At 34.4% G+C, this 23,921-nt stretch overlaps 1 protein-coding gene across 1 annotated transcript; it reads left to right on the forward strand.

Annotated features, from left to right (window-relative positions):
* The first annotated feature begins 18,339 nt into the window (after nucleotides 1–18,339).
* On the forward strand, nucleotides 18,340–23,665 carry VPS34 (vacuolar protein sorting 34). The gene is made up of 17 exons (XM_079084670.1): nucleotides 18,340–18,711; nucleotides 19,098–19,197; nucleotides 19,285–19,381; nucleotides 19,484–19,642; nucleotides 19,756–19,965; nucleotides 20,046–20,224; nucleotides 20,476–20,623; nucleotides 20,710–20,805; nucleotides 20,891–21,026; nucleotides 21,118–21,239; nucleotides 21,310–21,504; nucleotides 21,949–22,119; nucleotides 22,241–22,378; nucleotides 22,452–22,606; nucleotides 22,676–22,819; nucleotides 22,887–23,034; nucleotides 23,113–23,665. The coding sequence occupies exons 1-17, from the start codon at nucleotides 18,600–18,602 to the stop codon at nucleotides 23,248–23,250; spliced, it is 2,448 nt and encodes an 815-aa protein (XP_078940796.1). The 5' UTR covers nucleotides 18,340–18,599; the 3' UTR covers nucleotides 23,251–23,665.
* Nucleotides 23,666–23,921: the final 256 nt, after the last annotated feature.

Raw genomic sequence — 23,921 nt, forward strand, 5'->3', positions numbered from 1 at the left:
CTATGCCATTCCAGTAAAGTTACATATGCATATGAGTTCTACGAGTTCTCAATTGACTGCATAAGGGCAAGCACCTTGTTCAATAAAAGTACGTTGACTAGTATAGGTGAGCTGCTAAATAACTTGGAAGCAATGGTGGGACCCTTGATGGCAAGAAATTAAGAATGAACAAGTTCGTTCCATAAGAGTCTAGATTTGACATAAACATTATCTTATGATTATGGTTATGACAAATTCACATGGATAAGAGCACATACACCATAAAATCTAAGTGTCATAAGGTTTCTCTCCTTCATGAAAATGATTGTGAGGAAACGCTTTCGCTAGGAAGATTTTAAGGAGTTAGTTGTTGTGTAAATTGCATTCTCAAATTCGATTATGATTACGGCATCCCTCTTCATAGTTCGAATTGTGAGATTTGGCAATTAGTTTAAACATTTAAGACTTATTTCTATAAGTGTTGAATTTGTTTAGACACACATTAAGCTATCTAAGGAAAGGTGTATGAGGTTGAGAAGCTTAGATAAAGGGTTATCGAAGCATATCGTATTAGAAATATGAACTTTGGAAGTCAATAAGTATTGCTTTCTAGAAGTCCAAGTGTTTTCTGAATACGTGTCAAAGCTAGTGGGAGCATAAATGTTATGCTGGTATGGGTATAATCATCATGTTAGTGGGAGCATGATTATTATTTTAAGTGTTACAAGTTAGCAATATTAATTATAGAAAACAAAAGTTTCACTTTGCAAAGTTGCAAGGGTTGAAAAGTTGTTTTGCTATAATTAAGGGAGAGAATATTATACTTCGTTTCGAAATCTAAAAGCTTGGATCGAGAAATTTTAATTGAATTTAGTCAAAGGACATATATGGATGTTATGTTGAAAAGATTCAGCATAAAGGAATTCTATATATAGCAATATTATAGTAAGGAACTGGTAAAGTATCATGTTTTTCATTACGAATCATGTCCCATACACTTCGGGTATAGGATCGATTACATATGCTGTAATATTCGACCGTTCTAAATTTTTTCCAAATGCCTAGGGCATTAAGAGGGAAAAGGGACTAGAACCGGATTGACTAAAATAATTGAACAACTGTCAAGTACAATCTAAGGTTCGCCAATGATTAGTCACTTGTGGGCAGTTGGAAGTATAGTAACGAATGGACCATAATGGCATTATTATGATTAGATATGATTATATTAATAATGAGTTGTCGTATGGCAAATATGGAAATGTTTCCATATTGGGAGTTGGATATCGAGAATCTATGTCTAGATTAGAAACTTTTATGCAATAAGGATGTTCAAAGGAATATACTTTGAATGTGAGACTTCACATCTATGGAATTGTCTTGTAACAATCGCCAAAAGAGAACTTTGTAATTTCATTGGCAAAGTCTTGGTGACTTTTGTGCAATAAGATTACAAAAGGGTCATTGCATAAAATGTTAGAATCTAACATATTCTAGTAGTGGCAAGAATTTGGTATTCTTACACTAATGATAAGAATTAGGAGTTGTGAAATGAGTATCATTGGAAATGTGTTAAATTGATCTATTTCACAAAGTAAGGACCATAGGTAAACATAGTGTGCATGCTTGGTGCATGGGACAACTGTTGTTATAATTCAAGTAAAAAGTTGATTACCCGAAACAATGAATAATGAGTAATCAATATGGTGATTAAATAAAGGTGTCTTATTTATACTCAAAAGTTTGGGGCCATATGGGATTAGTATTATTCTTGTGTTTCACTTTGCATGTTTTGACTTCCCGAATAATAAGATTATTCAAACCATCCACAATCGATCATACTTTGGAAGTAGGTATGAAAGAAGACTATCATGAAGCTGACTGTAGATTGTCTAAAGTGTTTTAGACATAACAAAAGTTTGTTGCAGGGTTCATGAGTGCTCCTATAAGATTAGAGTATGGGATTAAACCCACGCTCACTTGGATCGCTTCATGGATTTTATCACGAGTGATTGGTGAGACGATAATATCTTATATTCTTGAAACCGAGACGTGTGAGTTGTATTCTGCAAGTCGGTTGCACATTGATAATATGTAAACACACCAGTAACTTGGTGTTATAAAACATATTGTTGTGTGTGATTTGATGAGTAGGTACAAGCGAACATTGAGTCAAAGTTTATCCGTTCCTTTTACCCAAAGTGGGTTAAAAGCGATATCCGTGGGCCCCTCGATGATTTAGTGATGACACCCTAAGCGCTTGGCCAAGCCGGGACTGAGTTGATGTGTTTAATTGTAGCCTGCTATCAGTTGTCATAAATCGGAAATCGGGAAACATCACATGATCAGAGTTCGACAACGGCTTTTGAAAGCTACGATTGCTGATCAGGTTCCGAAGTCATACGCAATATAGTTATTAGACTTATCCAAGTGGGAGACTGTTGGATTAGGTGTCTAAGCCCATAACTATTTTGGTATGTACTTGACCCGATTGTGCGCATGGTCCTTTTGGGTTGCCTTCACCATAGCAACTGATAGGATGAACTAAGGAGAAAGAGGATTAATTATGATTTATTAATATATTATATGAATAATATATTAAAAGAGAAATCATATTGTTTAATTAATATTAGTCAAGAATTAATAAGAATTAATTTTGTGGCTAAAAGAGATTAATTAAATAAAGGGGACTGATTGTGTAATTATAAGATAGTTGCATAAATGGGCTAATGGACTCCATAGAAGTTGGAGTGGACGAAATCTATGGGGAAACCCATAAGAATTCGTCCAAGGCTTCTAAGGAGGGAGTTCATGGGCTGCTTAGGGCCTAAGCAGTCAAATTAGGATTTCCTAGTTGAAAACCCTAATAGTCTACCTATATAAGGAAGCCCTAAGGCCCCAAAAACGTGGTGAAGTGATCCCTAAGGGTTCTTAGACGTTTTTGGTGCTCCTCCTCCTTCTCCTAAGTCATCTTGTTGCTCATGGTGTTTGTGACTCCATTAGAGGTGCAACATTTGAGGCACTAAGCTTTCAAGAGTCAAGATCAAGGAGATTTGTGATTGTTATTGCTACATAACAATCAAGGTAAGATCTAAAACCTAATTCATATGTTAATTCGATTATTGTATGATAGATCTAGGGTGTATGAGCTTTGGATGATTATTGCATGTTCATTAGACAAACTAGATCCAAAGCTTTAGGGTTTGCATGTGTTGGGTTTTGAGCATTCTAACACTCCTAAGTGTACATGCAACCCTAAATACCTTGGATCTATGTTTTCTCTATTATACATACAATTATGAACATCCAAGGTATTATCCTAATCTAGCATACAAAATAATAAATATAACAAGATAGAATACATACCTCTTTGATGTAGAATGTCTTCATAAAGCTTGAGTGCCTAGTGCCCCAAGTGTGACACCTCAAATGGTTCACACAACACCAAATACACTTGGAATAACTTGAGAGAAACTTGAACACTCCTTGAAATCGTCTAGCCCTCACACTCACACATTAGTGCACGATTTCTTGAGCCATGGGATTCTTTTATATGGTGGCTATTAGGGTTACACCATGTAACTCATAACTTTACCCATTCCTTATGCTCCATGGATTTTAACCTCCATGGAGTATCCATGGGTCACCCCATGGACTTAGTCCAACATAAGGAATCTTGGATCACAATCCCACATATATAAGAATGAATGATTTACACAATCAACCCATGTATTTAATTAGTCTCCTTTTGATCACTTAATTAATTCCAAATTAATTCTTGATCAATACTAATTAAATATCCTTATTAATATATTAGAACTTATAATATATTAACCAACCTTAAGTGTTATTTCTCTCATTATAGTCTATCCAAATGCATGATGCCATGCAACCCAAATGGATCATGTCGGGTCGGGTCAAGTCTTACCAATTATAGTTATGGACTTAGACATTAATCCAACAGTCTCCCACTTGGATAAGTCTAAAACTATTATTGCGTATGACTTCAGGAACCGATCAGCAATCGTAGCTCTCAAAAGCTTCTGTCGAACTCTGACCTTGTCGATGAACTCTGACCTTTGTCAATGACTTGTCCATTAGATAAGGGATCATATATTCCTCCATTCTAGATATCATATGGACTGAGAGATGGATTATCAATCATTCTCTCTGTCCATTTGTTGTTTCCTAATTTCCGATTCATGATGACTGACTGATTGAACAAATCAAATCAGTCCTGGCTTGGCCAAGCACTCACATGTATCATCTTTAAATCATTGAGGGGCCCACAGATATCGCTTTTATCCCGAAGGTAAAAGGAATGGATAAACTTTGACTCATATCGCTTGTTCTACTACTTGTTGAATCATACACAAAGGCACATTTTATAACATCGAGTTACCAATGCGTTTTCGTGCAATCAATGTATAACCAACTCATAGTAACAACTCATATCTCTAGGTTTTAAGAATATAAGATATTATCGTCTCATGATCACTCGTGATAAAATCCATGAAGTGATTCAAATGAGCGTGGGTTGAATCCAATACTCAGAACTTATGAGCACTCATGAGTGTTGTAGCACCACTTTGTCCACTAACTTGGACCTCTACAAACCAACCCATGACAGTCTTGATTCATATCTACTTCCAACATATGACCGACTGTGGATGGTTTGAATAACTTAATCATCCAGGAAGAGCGACTTAGTTATTCTGGAAGTCAAAACATGCAAAGTGAAACACAAGAATAAATGAATCAAATATGGTATCAAACCCTATGAATATAAATAAACACTTTTATTTATCACCATACTGATTACTCATTATTCATTGTTTCGGTTTTATCAACTTTATACTTGAATTAAAAACACTAGTTGTCACATGCTCCAAGCATGTACACTATGTTTTTCTTAAACAATAGCTTTACCATACACCAAGTATGCACTCTATGTTTGTCTATGATCCTTACTTTGTGAAATAAACCAATTGAACATGATTTCAATGATTCTAATTTCACACTCCCAAATCCTTATCGAAAAATGTGAGAATTTCAAATTCCTATCATTTATCGAAATCTGTTTAGATTTTAAACTTATATGCACTGAACCTCCTGCAATGAATATGTACAAAGTCACAAAGACTTGTCAACAATCATTATAAGGTATTCCAATGGAGATCAACTCCATGGAAACTAAGTCTCATATTCAAAGTACATTGCTTTGGACATGCTTCTTGCATTAAGTTTTCTAATCTTACATAGATAACTTCCACCTATGGAGACAACTCCATATTCTCATTTTGACTATCACTTCTGAATAAGAGATGCCTCTTTTCAGAATATGTCAATATGGTCCTTCCAAAATTAGCACTATACTTCCAACTGTCCCTGAGCAACCAATCTTTGGTAAACCTCAGATTGTCCTCGACAATTGCTTAATCATTTTAGTCATATTCAATTCTAGACCTTTTCCCTTCTTAATGTCTTTGGGCATTTGGAAAAATTTAGAAATGACAAATATTATAGCACATGCAATCGATCCTGTACCCAAAGCAAATGGTACACAATTCATGATGTCTCATATAAAGACATGATTCTAGACCAGTCTTTTGCTACAATATTTTTATTTGCCATGTTTTCAAAATTTGACTATGAAGAGGGATGCCGTAATCATAATCGAATTTTGAGAACGCAATATATATAATTTCCTTAAGTTGAACCAATCCAACATGAAATTCATATATATATATATATATATATATATATATATATATTCTTGACTAAAGATGATTAAGGTCTCAATCTAAGCCTTTAGAACTGAAATGAAGTATATCCTCTCCCTTAATTATAGCAAAACAACTTTTTCAATTCCTGCAGCCTCACGAATTGAAACTTTTGTTTTCTATAATTAACATTGCTAACTTGCAACACTAACAATAATTATCATGCTCCCACTAACATGATGATTATTAGCATAACACTTATGCTCCCACTAGCTTTGACATGTACTCAGAAATCAACTGGACTTCTAGAAATCAATACTTTATTGACTTTCTTACCAAAGTTCAGATTTCTGATACGAGATGCTTTGATAAAACTTTATCAAAATCATACACCTTTCCTTAGATAGCATGCATGTGTGTCTAAATAATTTCAGAACTATGAAAAGGGATGCCGTAATCATAGTCTCAATTGTTTAGACCTTTTGCCATCTGCTTCAAATCTACTTGGTGTAAGTGTTTCCTCACCATCATTTTCATGAATCGGAGAGAAACCTTATGACCCTTAGATTTTATGGTGTATGTGTTCTTATCCATGTGAATCGTCAAAACCATAGTCACAAGACAAGGATAATGACAAATCCAAACTCATATTGATTAAACTTGTGCAATCTTAAATTCTTGCCATTTGGCAGCTCAGGTGCCTGCCATTGCTTCCAAGTAGTTGTGCAACCAATGGAGAACTCTCAGAACTCCTATGCAAAGCCAACTTGAATAGGCACAAAAATTTCAACACGATAGGTTATAAACCTCAAGTCATGTGCTAGTGAAGGACTTTAGGTTTTATTCTTGATTAGTTCTTGAAATTCTTTTTAGGATCTTTAAGACTCCCACTGTCCTCTTGGCATATAAGACTCCCTTGTCAAATATTCAAGAGATAGTGCGGATTCTTTATCAAGACTAACACTTTACACAATTGGCCTAAGTTGGTCTCTGTTTTATCCAAAACATCACAACTTACCAATTTCAAATGTACAAGAGTAGATAACCTTTTACTCTTACATTTGACTAGTGTTAACAAACCCTCTTTAAGATATGTCACTCAAGTTACAATCTTGGAGTATGACTCTAAGAATTGTTTTGGAACGAAGTATGACTCATCTTTTTGATTTAACCATTTCAACAATTCATGACTCCTCTTCTTAGTCATAAGAATGCACTAAGATGACTTTAGAGGACCAATTGTGATATGGTATCTTAACCATTAAGATGATCATAAACATGATGCTAAAGTACTCTCCCATCTTTTCAGATTTGAGAAACTTTTATCTTTCTGCCATACTTTGATTCTTCTTATTCGTTCTGTCTCACATTGAAACTTCTCCAATGCTACAGACTTATACTTAAACTTATTAGTATAACCATATTTACTGAACTTAAGTAAATCATGACGAATAGTCTTCTTGATCTTTTGTGGTGGACTTGACCAGTGCACAAGAATGTGTACTCGATCCCTTAGTCCTTTCCTTATTCACATAAGGAATTAGTCTTAATTTTCCAAGCTGAAAGTTCTCATTCATCATACTATACAACTTGCATGATTCCAAGTTTCGGTCCAATTGAACCTTGGGTGATGAGAATCTTTCCTTATTTGGTAATATTAGACACTACCACAACCGAAAGAATCAAATCCATTTTTCCAATATTGCTATCAATGGAATCTTATAAGCAACAATTTTTCATAAATACCATTGTAAGGATACTTAAAATAAATAAAATCAAAACTTTTTTCTTTTATTTTAAAACTTTGCGGAAAAACTTATCCTTACAATCCATATGAAAACCTTGTTGTTATCTATTCCTAAGCAATATAAATATCATAACTCTTAAGTAATAGCCCAAAATTCTGATCACCGAACCATGCGATTGAAATCCATCTTCGCGATCAGAATCAGCATGTACTTAATAGAGTTAGACAATGGAATTTACCTGAAGTAGAGCCAAACTTATTGACTTTAACATCCTTAGGTAAATTTGGCAGCTTCGTAACCAATGCCCCTTCCTTTGGCAATAGTTACCTATGGACCCTTGATAATGGGACTATCTCAGACTTCGCTTCTCTCTTTACCATTGGGTCAACCGAGTTGACTATGGCCGATCCCTTTCCATTGGGAAGAGAGAGCTTTACTGGATATCCAATGTCATCATTGTCAATGTCCATAGCGTTTTAGGAAGTTGATCTTAGCAAATAGATAAGATCATTAAGGGTCTTGTCTTAGTCTGTTTCATAGGATTCCCAAAAGAACTCACTATGTGACTTAGAAAGTAGTTGAGCCACCAACTTTCTCAAGACTTTGACACCCAACTCTCCCGGCTTGTCAATATGTGACTACATCTCCAAGATGTGATCACACCTAGACCTTGCCTTGCCAATAGGGCTTGAGTGACCTTAAAATTTTTAGGAACTTGTGGGTTAGGGAGAATAATTGGAGGAGGTGAAAGAAGTATGATATCCATGGGACATCATCTTCATTTAGGAAAGCTTGTTTCAAGAGATTTGGGAAGATCATAAATGTCTAGACCAGACATCTTTTTGGGAGATATTCAAGATAGTTGTTTTAAAGTCCTTAATATGACACCCAATATGAAATATTAAGGCTAGGACCCAACAAACTATTTTATAACTTAGAAGAGGGATGCCGTAATCCAAGCTATAAAATATTTGAAGGTAGGTGAATGACGATTCACCAATTTCCACCATGAAAAACGAAATAATTTATTAGGTTTTAATTGGATTTGAAAGTCCTAGATCTTTGAGATTCATTGAACTGTTCAAAGGCATGTTTCAATCTTGAGTGTGCCCTTCAGGTTTTGTGACTGGGATGCCGAGGATCACAAAACAAGGTGTGAATAACCATGCAAATATACTTGGTACCCTTAATATTTACCCCTTAATCAGTGTGCCGGTTAACCACACACACTCCACCGATACTATGATAAATATTAAGTTACCCTTTGCCTACCTTGTTAAGTCCAGGTTAGTGTGCCGGTTAACCACACACGCTCCACTAACGACTTAAGCAAAGTGCAAAGTGTAATTTCATGGGTTAGCACCAAATTCACATTTTCCTAAGTAACTAAGATTGGGTATTAATAAGAGTTTAGTTACTTAGTATTTATCATTAATACTTTTAATGAAAGGAGAATTATAGTCCTTGTCCTACCCGTTCGGCTAACGACCCTCCACCAGTCAAGGAAGCGGTGGGTGAGAGTGGACACCCATTAAACTGCCATTTTATAGGCAGTAACCTTATACCCCCCTTATAGACCGGCTTCGTGAATGAGGCCTACTAACGGTAAGACTGACTTTACTCTTATACATATATATAAATATTATTAACTTATAATATTATAAAGTATAAGGGTTGAATTTTAACTTTTAAAATTCTAAGGGCTAACTTGGAATTAAAGTATTCATAAGTGAAAACTTTTCAAATTCCAAAACTTGAGGGCAAGTTTTGAAACTATTCAAAACTAATTAATTCCATAACTTATGAGTTTAAAGTAGTTTTAATTAAAAAAAAAAACTCTTCAAGTTCCATAACTTGAGGACAAGTTATGGAAGACTTTAAACTAATTAATAAAAAAAATAACTTTTTTTTTATTGTAACTTATGGAACTAATTAAGGTTACACTTTTTTTTTTAATTTAATGAAGAGACTCTTGAACCTCCATAACTTGAGGACAAGTTATGGAGTGATAAAACCATTTAATTAGAACTAGACTCTTCATTTTGTAACCTTTGCCAACTTTTATGAGTTTTATGATTCTTAAATGTGACTTTTCATATAACTTGAGGACAAGTTACAAAAACACACTTTGGAATCAACTCTTGAATTAAAATGGATTGAAAACAACTATTTCACACAACTTTTCTATTAATCTAAGAACCTCATAAGAACAAGATAATTCAAATCATCAATCTTCAAGAAATTAGCATGAACATACAAACTAATACAAATCTTGAAATTATGACAATTATCTTAGAAATTAGATTAGCATGACATTACCACATCAAAAACAAGTTTATAAGTCCAAAAACATCTTAGGGTAATGTTCCTAGTCCAATTCCAGCCAAAACAATCGAATATATGCATCCAACTCGATTTTTCAGCTACTTTTGCAAGTATAACAAGAAAACAAGCCTAGGCTCTGATACCACTGTTGGGTTTTGAGCATTCTAACACTCCTAAGTGTACATGCAACCCTAAATACCTTGGATCTATGTTTTCTCTATTATACATACAATTATGAACATCCAAGGTATTATCCTAATCTAGCATACAAAATAATAAATATAACAAGATAGAATACATACCTCTTTAATGTAGAATGTCTTCATAAAGCTTGAGTGCCTAGTGCCCCAAGTGTGACACCTCAAATGGTTCACACAACACCAAATACACTTGGAATAACTTGAGAGAAACTTGAACACTCCTTGAAATCGTCTAGCCCTCACACTCACACATTAGTGCACGATTTCTTGAGCCATGGGATTCTTTTATATGGTGGCTATTAGGGTTACACCATGTAACTCATAACTTTACCCATTCCTTATGCTCCATGGATTTTAACCTCCATGGAGTATCCATGGGTCACCCCATGGACTTAGTCCAACATAAGGAATCTTGGATCACAAGCCCACATATATAAGAATGAATGATTTACACAATCAACCCATATATTTAATTAGTCTCCTTTTGATCACTTAATTAATTCCAAATTAATTCTTGATCAATACTAATTAAATATCCTTATTAATATATTAGAACTTATAATATATTAACCAACCTTAAGTGTTATTTCTCTCATTATAGTCTATCCAAATGCATGATGCCATGCAACCCAAATGGACCATGTCGGGTCGGGTCAAGTCTTACCAATTATAGTTATGGACTTAGACATTAATCCAACAGCATGTACACCATAGGATTGATGTAGTGCTCATAACCCATCACTTGGAAGGGAGGTGATTTATGACGTGTGCTATTGTTAGAATGCGCTCGCCCTAGAAAGTGGAAGGAAATTTTGCCTCAAAACGTAAAGCTCTTGCAGTCTCGAGAAGGTTTTGATGCTTTCGCTCGACGACCCCGTTTTGTTAAAAGGTATGAGGACAAGTAGTTTCAAGGAGAAGTTCTTGATCTGTGTAAAAGTTCTTCATGTGGTTTGACATGAACTCCCCTCCATTGTCACATCCCATTCTCTTAATGACTTTATTGAATTGAGTCTTAACCATTTTGCAAAAATCGATCAAGCAATCACTTGCTTCAGACTTATGTTGTAAAAAAAGCCCATACTGGCCGACTATAATCATCAAAAATCGTAAGGAAGTGATTAGCACGAGTAAGCGAGAGAGTTCGATACTTTCCCCATATATCACAATGTAAAAGTTTAAAACATTCATTTGATTTAATGAACTAGTAGAAAATGGTAATCTAGTAACTTTTTCCCTTGCATAAGAATTACGAACCATGTTGTTTGGTTTGTGACAATTTACTATGTGAAGCATGTCCCAAGTGTTTATGCCACACTTCACTCTGTGGTTGCTAAGTCTCTTCTTTTATTTCCTTTGCCCTTCGTCCGATATAAACCTTGTTGGCAATTACCCATCCCAATTAATCTTTTCGAACTCAAGTCCTGCATGAAAACAATATCGGGAAAGAAAGTTACAAACCAATTAAGGTCCTTCGTTAGCTTGCTAACTGACAATAGGCTACACGTGAAGTCTAAAACATATAAAACATCATGAATTTCAGTTTTATTTGGTAAGGTGCAAATTCATTTTCCCTTGACGGGAATGGAGTCACTGTTAGGTATGGTGACGGGTAATTCCCGTGATGCTTCATGATTTTTTTGAAAATGATCAAGGATGTGAGTTATGTGTTCGGTGCAACCTGAGTTCACAAACCATTTGTTACCTTCCTTGAATCTACTTGCCATGTTTGCCATTGGTTGAACAATGTCTATGTTTTGAAAAGCTTTCACAGTGAATAGAGTAGCAAACTGTTCATATTGTTCATTGCTTAGGCTCGCTTTTGGACTTTGTTCATCTGTATTGTGTTTTTTGTATGCCGAGTCACATTCTGTTTCCACAAAATCAGCCTTTTGCTTACTTTTCTCTAGTTTTCCTTTGTCGGACCACCATTCGGGGTACCCTATGCGTTTGAAGCAGCCATCATGGTTGTGCCCATCCTTCCCACAAAATTCACAGTGTTCAATCTTCTCGTTTATCCCCTCTTGCTGTTTCTTGGAGCCATTTTGGTTTGTGACCGGTTGGTACCATCATGTTTTGTGTAGGCTTGAAAGGGGGCTGTCTCATTGGTTGTTCTCTTCCCAGTTGAAATAGCCTGTTATTGTTAATATTCGACTACCAGATGATATGCCTTACCTAAGGTAGGGGTAGGTTTCACGGCTAATTATGAGTTCTGATTGTGGAGAATTCATTTTTGAGTCCAAGCAAGAACCCGTATAGTCTCTATTTGTCTCTTAGTTCCATGAGTTTCCTGCCGATCCCACATTTGCATATAGTACAGGAGCATCTTGGTACCGTGAAAACTGAGTTTATCTCATCCCAAAACGAACTTAGTATGCAGATATGGAAGCCCTGTCTTGTTTGGTGGTAGTGAGAAGTTGTTTTAGTTCATACGCCCTAGGTGCGCTTTCTTTACCGAAGCGTTCACGAAGGTTTGTTCCAGATGTCTTGGGCTGTGTTGGCATACTTAACACTAGACCTAATTTCCTTTTCCATGGCTGTGGTAAGCCACCCCTTTAGCATGGCATCACATCGAAGCCAGGCCATGTGATTAGCGTGTGTTTTCTCCAGTTTTTGAAGGGTTCTGTCAACAAACCCTATTTTGTTTTTTGCGAATAGAAAGTTCTCCATTTCTTGAACTCAGTCAAAATAGTTGTTATCGTTCAACGTCTCGTTTACTTGCATCTGTATTGGGTAGTCTAAAGGATGAAGGTAGTAAGGAGAAGCATGGCCAGATGTCTCGTTTTTCTTTGGTTGGTCTCCGCTGCTATTGGCTTCTTCACCAGCCAGCCATGGTGGTCGTAGGTGGTAGTTAGATTTTTCTATAACGACCTGTAACCCGCTCTGATATCATAAACAATTTTGGGAGATAATTTTCTGTATTTTATGATTTATAGAAACATGGGTACATAGGAATATATATATATATATATATATATATATATATATATATATATATATATATATATATATATATATGTATGTATGTATGTATGTATGTATGTATATATAAAGAAGCTAAAACCGATCCTATAATCATGATAACTAAAAAGGAAGAATACGTCAATATAGGCTATAACAAGGGAAGTATAAAAGGAAGGGATCGACAATTAGATCATTCTAATACGTAGAGAGGGAAGATGGCCATCAGATAGATTGAACCTAATTTATACGAGAATCAATTTATAATTAGGTTTTCAACAGGTGAAAAGAATGGACAAAAAGGTGAGAGCATTGAATAGAGTATGAGGCTTCCATATTTGAAATTGTGAAATTATTAATGTCAACAGAACCCATAAATCCCATTAGAATGATGTAAGGGAGGTAGATGTCGATAGTTATGCCTCCGAAGGAGGTAGAGTGGCTACGTCACATGAAAGACCTTTAGCAAGTGTATAACAAGAACCTGCAAAATAGGCAAAAAAGTGAAAGGTAGGTCAAAATGATCAGTACTATAAGTAAATAGATAAATCCTAAAACCATCATATGATGTGACAAAATACAAAAGAAAGTAAGTTAATATGATCAGTAAGAAAATAAAAGGATAGTTCAAAAAACAAGTTTATGAATAAGTAGCATGTAACGACAATAAAGATAAAAAAGAAAGTACACACATGCTATGCTACTCATCTATCCTAATTTTTAGTCTCCATAACCTGCTATCTAAGGTCATGCCCTTGGAAAGAGCAAACCTTTCCATGTCTAACCTCGTAATATCCTCCTATTTCTTCTAAGACGCCATCTTCTCATCTTACCATTGACTTGCATGGAATCGATCTTCCTTATCGGTGTTGATGGTATCAACCTTTGGACATGTCCATACCACCTCAAACACCTTCCCTTAATTTTTTTATATATGACATTGTCAAGTAATTTCTTGCTTGTTCGTAGCATGGTTGCAATGTGTTATGAGTGTTAAAAGCAAATGATTATTCCATTGTTGAGCATAATCACTTTGATGACATCTCATAATAATGTGTACAATGGAATCAAACATTACATGAAATTTACAAATTTCATATTTGTACATTTGTAGTGAACCTACTATACTTCAAAATTATAGAAGATTTGTCGAGTATAAAACTTAAAAGATTTTTTAAAATACAACATGGCACAAAATTAGACATTGGTTCACTGAGACAATAAAAGGTTTTCTTAACAAAATTTTATAAACAATATGTATACGATATAAAGAAAAATAGATGTTACTATTGAAGATTAACTCAATTATCGCTGCAAAAAACTACAACGATTACTAAATCCCTAAAGAAACTCATATTAATGGCTATTAAATGATATATTAGGCTATAAATTAACATCTAATTTCCACGTAAGTTTAAAAACAAAATAAATAACGTTATCTCATTTCTTTTAAAGTCATATAAGCTAGGTAACCGTAACCCCCTCTCTTAAGACCTTCAACCCAACTTCAAAGCCCATTTCACTCTCTCTTCTCCAACCCACTCCACATTTCATTCAAATTTGGTGTAAATAATATTATTACTCCAAATACGAAGTAATACTATTAAAATTTGGTTGAACTTTGTCAGTTTTAGTCTTTATCGTTTATATGATTCTAATTTATTTTTATTAACCAGCTATAATTTAAATACACTAATTAATATTTTCGATATCATGTAATATATTAAATGATATTAATTAATTATAAATATAAATTTTAATCTTTATGTAAAAGTTTAAATTTATGTTAAGAAATTCAAACATATTTGTCGAGAGTTATAAACATATTTGTTAACAAGTTAAATTTAATCTTTATGTGTCGATATTATTGACTTACTTAAATAGTTTGACGGTTATGGCTTATTATTTTAGGCATTATCATAACATAAAATAGTTTCTTCGTATAAAATAATAATATAATATTTGTTTTTAACATATTTAAGGATAATATTTATGTTTTCTAAGCCACGAGTTCTAAGTAACCGACTATCAAAGGTTATGCAAGTTACAAAGATAATATTAGTTATAATAGGAGCTGATCTGTACACAATAATTTTTCTCCATACATAACAATTGGTGCTTTAAAATGTTGTATTGTACAACTATATAATGCATGAATTGTTGTGTATGACAAAAAACTGTTGTACGAATCACTTCCGGTTATCATATCAATAAAATGCTTTTTATTATATAAAATAATAATATAGTAACTTTTGCAAAAATATAATATTAGGAGTAAGAAAAAACTGAAACGATCTAAAAGAAACCAAAAAACTACAATAGACCAAAACCAAAAAACCGAAAGCAAATACAAAAATCATGGTGCAATTTGTAATTTGGCAAAGACCGAACCACACCACTATAATATCATATATTAAAATATTAAACAGTTAATATATATATATATATATATATATATATATATATATATATATAATTTACTTATTGATATTTATTTGACTTTGACTGAAATAAATCATGATAATTTAGTTCGTCTTAATCAGTTCGAAGATTAAACATTATCGTAACACTTGTTGAGTTGTTGCAACTCCCACCAAGCCGGAAATTCCATTTTGATTTGGCTATTTACTTGTTTGATTCATTGTTTGCTTCCATTGTTACGATTAAAGCAATTTATGTTTGTGTCATTGAAATTGTTATTGTCATTGTTCTTGTAAGAATTTTGGGTGGTCACTTGCAGTTTTAAACCGCACCACTATAGAAAATCGCATTATTTCTTTATGCGATTTAAAACCGAAACCATACCACATAAAACTCTACCGCTGTAAAACCGCAAAACAATATCGCTTGAAAACCGCACATCATGATTTTAAAATTACATTCAGATGCATTAGGGAGGAGGGAGTCATTCCCTCCCAACCCACTGAACCCACTGTCAGATCAGTTTTTCTCTTTTATTTTTCTTTATCTTTCAAACCCACAACACACGAAAACCTTATCTTTTTCAAATCACTCAACTCATTCAATTAAAAAAAAATACAAACAATCAAGGTAAAATCTTAATTAGCAATAGAGTTACCGTCGATACCACTCCTTCTTCAGCATGAGGATATTTAATTGGTTTCACTAACCCACTTCATCATATCTCTTTACTTCCTCTCTCTCATTTTCTTTTGTAACATGTGTTTTAAAACTTGTACCTTAGTTGTTTTGTATTTTTTTTAATTGAGTAGGTTGAGAAAGATAGTATTTCTGTGTGTTGTGGGTTGGAAAAGATGAAGAAAAAGAACAGACAAAATTTGATGTGATAGTGAGTCCAGTGGGTTGGGAGGGAACGACTCCCTCCTCCTTAGGCTAAGGGGTATGGTCACACCCAACCTACTCAAAAAGTGACGCCACATCAGCGCCACTACCAACCCACTAACCCTTGGAAATGGTTACCACTCCACATCATTTTTTTTCTTTTTTATTATTTTTTTTGACAATATTTGATTAAATTAAAAAAAGTAATTCAAATAAAACACACATTAAAAACACGAAATTAAAACACATTGCATTAATTTTAAAACACACAAAATCAAATTCTAAAATATTTAAAATACAACAAAAAAAATCCTAAATTAGTTATTTATCCTAAAATACTTAAAAAAAATCTTAAATTACTTATTTATCCTAAAATACTTAAAAAAACACACAACATAACAACTAAAACATAAATATTAGAACCTAATCCTCATACTTAGCACGGACACGTTGTTGGATTTTGAGAAATGTCGCGAGATTTTCGGGGTCGAGATCCGGTAGGGGCTTCGAGTTTATGATTTGAAGATCGGTAAGAGCGATTTTTTAGCGACGAGATTCCTCCGTGGATTCGTATTTTCTTTCTAGAAAACTTAAAGTTTTATCTATGGATTCCACAAGCCCGTCGTCGCTAGTTGCGGTTGCTTTCCCGCTTGAAGACGCCGCCCGTTTTGCTTTGTCCCTTCCCAGTGGTCGACGAAGTTGGACTTCAGGTGGACCCTCTCCCTCGGCACATCGACGTCATCATTGAGGTCTAGCCCAAAACCCGCTTCCGATTAAGAAGTTCTTGTTCTTTTGTTGGAGCCGGTGGTCGAGTCTGAATGCGATGTCTCTGGATTAAGGACCCATTTTGGACCTTGACGGCACACTTCCCACGCTTTTTGGTGACCAAATGGTTTACCGTTGTTGGTCACTTTGAATTGGTAGCACGCGGTTGATAAAATGTTGAAATCGTTAGAACCACTTTTATGCATATTTTTAAGATTTTCAAATATGCCATTAAACTTTGTGCAAATTGCGCGAAGATCACGCCATTTTCCGTTGACCGCGTCGTATGACCGATCCGTTTTCCTTCCAAGAAGCGCGTGAAAGTGGTCCGAAACACGATTCCAAAAACTTTCTCCAGATTGTGCGTTGCCTCTCCTCGAGTCACAGGATATGAAAATCCAAGCTTTTGCTAAAGCTTCTTCTTCTTCTACGTTCCAAGCCGTTGCTTTCTTTTTCCCTTTTCCTTTTGGTTGCCTTCTTCGAGATGATTGTGGTGTTTCTTGGACAAGTTCATCGTCATTGTCGAGGTTCACGGTTTGAGATTGAGATAATGGGACTTGAGATGATTGTGTTTGGAAATTTGGAGAAACTTGTTGTTGAAAACCTTGAAATCGGGGAATGAACTGTTGTTGTGGTCGTTGTTGTTGGAAAAATTGTGGGTTGTAGAGAAGGTTAATGAATAAAGGTTGTTGTTGAATTAGAGAATTCAACAATTGCATATATGCTTGATAATCACTTTGAGTGTTTAGGGTGTTTGGGGTGTTTGAAGTGGGTGAAGTAGTTTGGTTGGGATCCATTTCTTTTTAAGAAAAGTGAAAGAAAGTAGGAGTATTTTTTTGGATTTAGAAGTGTAAAATGAAGAGTGAAAGTTTAATATATATATATATATATATATATATATATATATATATATATATATATATATAAAAGGTGGTGTTATTTAAATTTAAATTTAACTTAATTTTTTTTTGTAAACTCCAAACGGTCAAAAACATAGCCGTTACACTCTCTCTCTCGTTTTCATTAGTCGTCTTCGTCCGTGATATGCACCACGCCACCAGACACCTATGCGCTCCTGGGGCGGTGTACACACGTAAGTGGCCTTGCCACGTAAGCCCCACGCGTAGCCACCATTACTCCATACTGCACAACCTTATGGATGTAGTTTCTGGTTTGATTTTGACTCAAATTGACACTAAACCTCATCCCATTCACCCTCGATAAATAATGTGGAGGATTTTTCTTAGTTTTTTTTTTTTTTTTTTTTTTTTTTTTTTTTTTTTTGTCAAAAGTTAATTATCTTATCTTATTTTTTTAATAAAAAAATTAGAATACGAAGGTGAAGCACTCCGATGAATGATCTTCTTTCACGCATACTGATAGATACAAGCGAATATAAGATGTGCTGATGTGCATATTATGATTTCTTTCACTTTGATCCAGTCGTGAGTTCATCAAGCTGTAGTACAAGTGAAGGCACATAATTGGCTGTAGATCGCATGTTTGATTCAAGAAAACAGTCTCGTATTTATCAAATTGGCCAAACCCTAATCCTATTATTGATGAGATGATTTTGATTTGGTGAACCCTTTGCGAAAATAATGACTGGGAACGAGTTTCGATTCTTCTTGTCTTGCGATATCAATCTTCCGGTTACTTTCAGAATCGAAAAGTTAGAAGGGCATTTACCTTCGACTAATTCCACTAATCCAGGTGAATTTCTTTGCAATTCCCGTCATTTAATTTCAATTAACGTTTACGAAGCCCTAATAGGATTTTTTGGTATCTTTTAGAGTTCATTATTCATTCAATTTCGCACGAATTGAAGGGACCAGATATTTATGGGAGACGTATTTTATGAAGAGTTCACGCTACTGAATTTTTCATTTTTGACAATAATAGGATATAGGTAGAAAGGAGATTGAATTCTTTTTTTGATCATCAGTAAGTTTCCTTTTTGTTTAGGAAGGAAATAAATTCTGAGTAATTCGGTAAACCTACTTGATGTGCTTGAACTTGAACATCAAAATCTACCCCATGCCCCCACCAAAAAAGTATTCATATGTCAAATTTATGAGTACCCTTGCTTGAATATGCAGCTGATATAGGTAACATCGTTGAAGACAAAAAACCAGAGCTATATGTTGAATGTGCATTGTACATTGATGGTGCTCCATTTGGGCTTCCCATGAGAACAAGGTTTCTGTAGCAAGCTCTATGTATTATTGTTTGTATTTATCTGTTCTTTTCAACTTCATTCTAAATTAATGATTAAACTATGTTCAGACTAGAGTCTTCTGGCCCACCTTTCTGCTGGGGTGAACTCATTACATTGAGTACCAAATATCGAGACTTAACTACAAACTCTCAACTTGCAGTAACTGTAAGCTATCAGTTTCATTATTTTTTCAAGATTTATACGACTTTCATATTGGTAAAACCAAGATTTTCCAATTTGTTTATTGTTCAATCCCATTTATTGTAGGTTTGGGATGTTTCATGTGGGAAAAATGAGGGACTAATTGGTGGAGCTACCATTCATCTCTTTAATATGAAAAAACAACTCAAAACAGGGAAACACAAACTTAGGCTTTGGCAAGGAAAGGAAGCAGATGGATCTATTCACTCTACAACTCCTGGAAAGGTTTTGTTTTTCTTTCCATGATCTTCAAACACAACATTATGTTTTTAGCTTTTTACTTTTTACTTTTTACTGCTCAAAATTGCTCATTGGTCCATTGTTTTTACCCTGTGTAGGTTCCTAAAGATGAACGTGGGGAGTTGGAGCGTTTGGAGAAGCTTGTGAATAAGTATGAAAGGGGTCAAATACAGCGAGTTGACTGGTTGGATCGTCTTGCTTTTAAATCCATGGATAAGATTAAGGATCTTGAAAGCAGTAAAAATGGAAGTTCTCATTTGTTTGTGCTCATTGATTTCTGTAGTTTTGAACATCGAGTTGTTCTTCAGGTGTGTGGTTTTATCAATTCTATGTTAGTTTGACCCAAAACTATGTTGGTTTTTTGACTTTTTCTGTTTTGACATGTTAGGAGTCCGGGCCAAATTTGTTAATACCCGCATCTATAGCTTCAACTAATGAACTAGTTACTGTGTGGGACCCGGAACTTGGAAAAATCAACCCCTCTGAACACAAGCAATTAAAGCTTGCAAGGAGTTTGAATCGTGGTATCATTGATAGAGATCTTAAGCCCAGTTCTACTGAAAGAAAGTAAGGGTCTGTTTCTTTTTGACTTAATTGACTTAATGGGTTAAGCACTAAATCTGGACATCTATACTTTGTTGTTTCTTTTTGATGTAATCTGGACAGAATGACTAAATGGGTCTAGCCAAAAACTTGACTTAATGTATTAAGACACTAACCCTTTACCTTTTTGCCCTTCTTCTTTATTCCTTCTAACCCCTTTAGTTTTCTAAATGTACTATGTATGGAATATAATTGGTCAAAATGTTGTTTTTTAGGTCAATACAGAGGATACTTAAATACCCACCAACACGAACATTGAGTGGTGATGAAAGACAATTATTATGGAAATTCCGGTTTTCATTAATGTCTGAAAAAAGAGCTCTAACAAAGTTTCTTCGATGTGTTGAGTGGAGTGATGTTCAGGTACATATGCATATTATGATATTTATATTATATCATATTATTCTCCTGTATTTTAGTATAATACATAAATCTTTTTCTTTTTTCAGGAAGCAAAACAGGCGATTGAATTGATGGGTAGATGGGAAATGATTGATGTATGTGATGCATTAGAGCTCCTGTCTCCTGTTTTCGAGAGTGAAGATGTATGCAATAATTAATAAATGATTCTGCTTTTATTAAACTTCAATTCTTGACCAGTTTTATTTTGACTTTTGACTTTTTCAACAGGTTCGTGCACATGCTGTTCGTGTTCTTGAAAGAGCAGATGATGAAGAACTACAATGTTATTTACTTCAATTGGTTCAAGCTTTGAGATTTGAACGCTCAGATAAATCCCGTCTTTCTCAATTCCTCGTGCAACGTTGTATGAAGAAAAAAAATCTTAAATAACTTTTTTTTTTTCAATAATTTACTTGTTTCTAGAATTGAACATTGTTGTTTATAAAATTTTGCAGCATTGTCCAACATTGAGCTTGCAAGCTTCCTTAGATGGTATGTGGCTGTTGAGCTTCATGATCCTGCGTATGCAAAACGTTTTTATTCTTCATATGAGATGCTGGAAGAGAATATGATCAAGGTGTGGATACTAATTCTTTTGAATAAATATGATATACATGAACGAATGGATTTGTTTTTGATTTTTACAGTTGGGAATGGGGGCGGGTGATGGTGGAGATGGGTTTAAATTGTGGCAGAGTTTGGTTCGGCAGACTGAACTGACAGCTCAGCTGTGTTCTATAATGAGAGATGTAAGGAATGTAAGGGGAGGAACTCAGAAGAAGATTGAAAAACTCCGGCATCTGCTTTCCGGCCTTCTTTCCGAACTTACGTATTTTGAGGAGGTAATATGTGTTTGGTTTGCGGAATATAAAAGGAATTGGAATCTTGGATTCCATTCCGTGGTGTGTTTGGTTGTCGAACCAACAGAAATGAATTTGGGGGGAGTTCCTTCCAAGTTTATGTTTTATGGACGTTGTCATACTGTATTGGCCTCCTAAATCCATTACAAACCAAATTAATGAAGGGTATTTTGGTCATTTAACACAATTTACATTTGTATTTCTTTGATAGATTTACAAACCAAACATAAAACAAGAAAAGATGTAATGGGATTGAATTCCACTCTATTTATTTCCTGCCAACCAAACACATGACGGATTACAGTTCCTTTGTCAGATTCCAGTCCTTCGTAAAACATGATACAAGTGTGTATTATTTATTATAAGTTCCTGAAGAAGTTTGTTATTAAAATAGTTAGAGAGATTTATTGTGTATTATATTTATAGCCTATACGATCACCTTTGGCACCGATTGTTCTTATCACGGGGATTATTCCATCAGACTCATCAATATTCAAAAGTGCTTTGCATCCTTTACGCCTTGCTTTTAGAACAGCCAATGGTGGATGTTTAAAGATCATTTTCAAGAAAGGGGATGATCTTCGTCAAGATCAATTGGTATGGTATTTATTTTTATAAAAAAAAAAAAAAAAAAAAAAAAAAAACAAGCCCTAACCGATACAGGTGAGTGTTCATCTCATTATTAATTAAATGTGGTGATGATATTCATGTAATGTAGGTTGTTCAGATGGTATCGCTCATGGATCGACTGCTTAAACTGGAAAATCTTGATCTGCATTTAACACCATACAGAGTGTTAGCCACCGGACATGATGAAGGCATGATGGAATTCATACCATCCAAATCTCTAGCTCAGGTGCTGCTGCTGCATATCTTTCTTACTAAATAAAGAAATATAGGTTGTTACTAATTGGATATATATTATACAGATCCTATCAGAACACCGAAGTATAACAAGCTACTTACAGAAGTTTCATCCAGACGAAGAGGGACCCTTTGGGATTACCGCCACCTGTCTTGAAACATTCATCAAAAGCTGTGCTGGCTACTCAGTCATCACCTACATACTCGGCATTGGAGACAGGTGTCACTCTCACTCAATCCTTCCATATATTTTATATAATATATATAATTATTTATTTTAAATCAACAGGCATCTGGACAATCTTCTGCTTAGGGACGATGGGCGTCTTTTTCATGTTGATTTTGGTTTTATTTTGGGTCGCGATCCAAAACCCTTCCCACCACCTATGAAGCTCTGTAAAGAAATGGTGGAGGCTATGGGAGGGGCAGAAAGGTAATTTCCAATAAATATTAAAAAGCCTGTGGTGACTTTTTATTTATTTTGTTTTTTTCTGGTGCAGCCAATATTATACGCGATTTAAATCGTATTGCTGTGAGGCGTATAATATCCTGCGGAAATCAAGTAATTTGATATTGAACCTTTTTCATTTAATGGCGGGGTCTAATATTCCAGATATAGCTTCTGATCCTGAAAAAGGCATTTTAAAGGTAAATAAATGCTATAATTAATAATAATTATTATTCAGAGCTTATTTATATATATATTTTCTGTTGTTGTATGTATAGCTTCAAGAGAAATTTCGGTTGGATTTGGATGATGAAGAGTGTATCCATTTCTTTCAAGATCTTATAAACGAAAGTGTCAGTGCTTTGTTCCCGCAGATGGTTGAAACTATTCATCGTTGGGCACAATATTGGAGATGATTATTTTTACTGCTGCTTCACCTTATTTCTCTATATATTATTATATAATATAACTCGTGTAAATAATAATACACATATTTACACACACACGCACACACACACACACACATATATATATATATATATATATATATATATATATATATATATATATATTATTGGTTTAATTATTTTGTAAAAAGCTTGGCATGTTTTATGTTGTAAAGTTTTTAGTTTTTTAGTTTCTAAGTATTGCCACCTGCCAAATAAATTATATGGACAAACCTGCCAAATAAATTATCATCCATCAAGTCACTCAACTTGATCTTGGCTTTTAGGAAATTATTGTAGTGAAATTATTCAAAATTGCCAACTATAACGTTGTGTAAGAATAATAATAGTTCCAAAACTTGTAATCAAGTTTGATACTTTCTAATTTTATTTGTTTCCATTATTTTCCGCTCTACTCGGTTGTGAAATTAAAATTATACTACCCCTAACACAATAAAATAGAAAGGTTTAACTGAATGTAGGCTGATGTAAGTTTGTGTTACAATATTTTCTGTTTGGTTAGTTGTAAATCAGTTTGTTCGGTTAAAACCATCCTACTTTGACAATCTTTTTTTATTATGGCCATTTTTGCATCCTATTGCTGGCATGACATAATGGGTTAGGTTATTTTTTATTTTATT

Source organism: Lactuca virosa, chromosome 3 (assembly GCF_052849685.1).
Source record: "Lactuca virosa cultivar CGN04683 chromosome 3, Lactuca_virosa_CGN04683_v6, whole genome shotgun sequence".
Lineage (NCBI taxonomy): Eukaryota > Viridiplantae > Streptophyta > Magnoliopsida > Asterales > Asteraceae > Lactuca > Lactuca virosa.

Coding starts and splice junctions, on each gene's coding strand:
- VPS34 (XM_079084670.1), top strand. CDS start 18,600: ATGACTGGGAACGAGTTTCGATTCTTCTTGTCTTGCGATATCAATCTT. Junction 19,643..19,755: donor ACTCTACAACTCCTGGAAAG/GTTTTGTTTTTC, acceptor TACCCTGTGTAG/GTTCCTAAAGATGAACGTGG. Junction 22,379..22,451: donor CATCCAAATCTCTAGCTCAG/GTGCTGCTGCTG, acceptor TATATTATACAG/ATCCTATCAGAACACCGAAG.